Genomic DNA, 977 nt, shown 5'->3' on the forward strand with positions numbered 1-977 from the left:
TTAATGAGCAGGTGAGACCGGTGGGAGCAGCAAGCACACTTTTATTGTCACTCGGGGTGAGGTGGGGGGTCCCGCGTCCACACCCGGACACAGGCCTGCGCTGGGGGCTGGCTCGGATCCCTTCCACCAGCACGGTTCTTCCAGAAAATCACCCAGCGCCCTCTGGCCAGCTGTGGCGCGTCCTGGCCGCTGCCGCTGCCGCCGCCCACCCCAGCCTGCCCTGGCCCCGCGGGGCCTCTCCCCTAGTCTTGCTTCCACCTGCCCTGCCTGGCCCCAGGCCTGGGCTGACCCCTGCAGGAACCAGACCACCGGCTCCAAGAGTCACACCCCGCCACGCCCGGCCCGCAGCACAGGTTTCGGCCCAATGGGGCACAGACAAGAGCTGGCGGTGCCGGGCCCTGGCAAACCCCTCCGGCAGGGCCTCCTGGACACAGGGCTTCGGCCCCTTTATAAAGGCGGCCGCCCCACCCTTGGCAGCCGAGTGCAGCGGGGCAGGCCGAGGGCTCGGGAGGCCAGGGAGGCCGGCCGCGCGGCTGCCCACCCCGGGCTTCAGACACGAGATGCGTGGAGAGGACCCCGAAGTCAGCCGGGATGGCCTCGCAGGAGGAGCGGCCGGTCGGCTGTGGCGGGCACGGCCTGTGGGCAGGCAGGACGCCCTGCCCTCCGGCAGGCATGTCCTCCGCCCACAACGTGGGGCCACCAGGGACGCTCCTGCGCGAAGGGTGAAGAGCAGCCGGGAGATCAAGCTAACGCGTGGCGGCGCGAGCCCGGTCCAGCTGGCTGCGTCCCCACGGCCCCAGGAGTCCACCCGGGAGCCGGGCAGCTCCAGGCCCGTGTCCCTGGGCGGCCCGTGGGGCAGCGTGGGCCACACCGTCCTGGACACCCCGCAAAAGCCAGGCACAGGGGGCTCAGCGCGCCCAGCGTGGGCACGCTAGGAGCCCGTCGCAGTGGGGAGACGAGCGGGGCGCCTCAGTCCA

The 977-nt window shown here is 72.1% G+C and overlaps 1 protein-coding gene across 1 annotated transcript in view; it reads right to left on the reverse strand.

The window, feature by feature from the left end:
- DIDO1 (death inducer-obliterator 1) overlaps positions 1-674 on the reverse strand; it is a 26,217-nt gene extending 25,543 nt beyond the window's left edge. The window contains exon 1 of the mRNA XM_012728162.1: positions 549-674. Within this exon, the coding sequence (XP_012583616.1) occupies positions 549-674 (126 nt within the window). The remainder of the gene's footprint in view (positions 1-548) is intronic.
- Positions 675-977: the final 303 nt, after the last annotated feature.

This window comes from Condylura cristata, unplaced genomic scaffold, assembly GCF_000260355.1.
Source record: "Condylura cristata isolate star-nosed mole 26May11 unplaced genomic scaffold, ConCri1.0 scaffold00022, whole genome shotgun sequence".
NCBI lineage: Eukaryota > Metazoa > Chordata > Mammalia > Eulipotyphla > Talpidae > Condylura > Condylura cristata.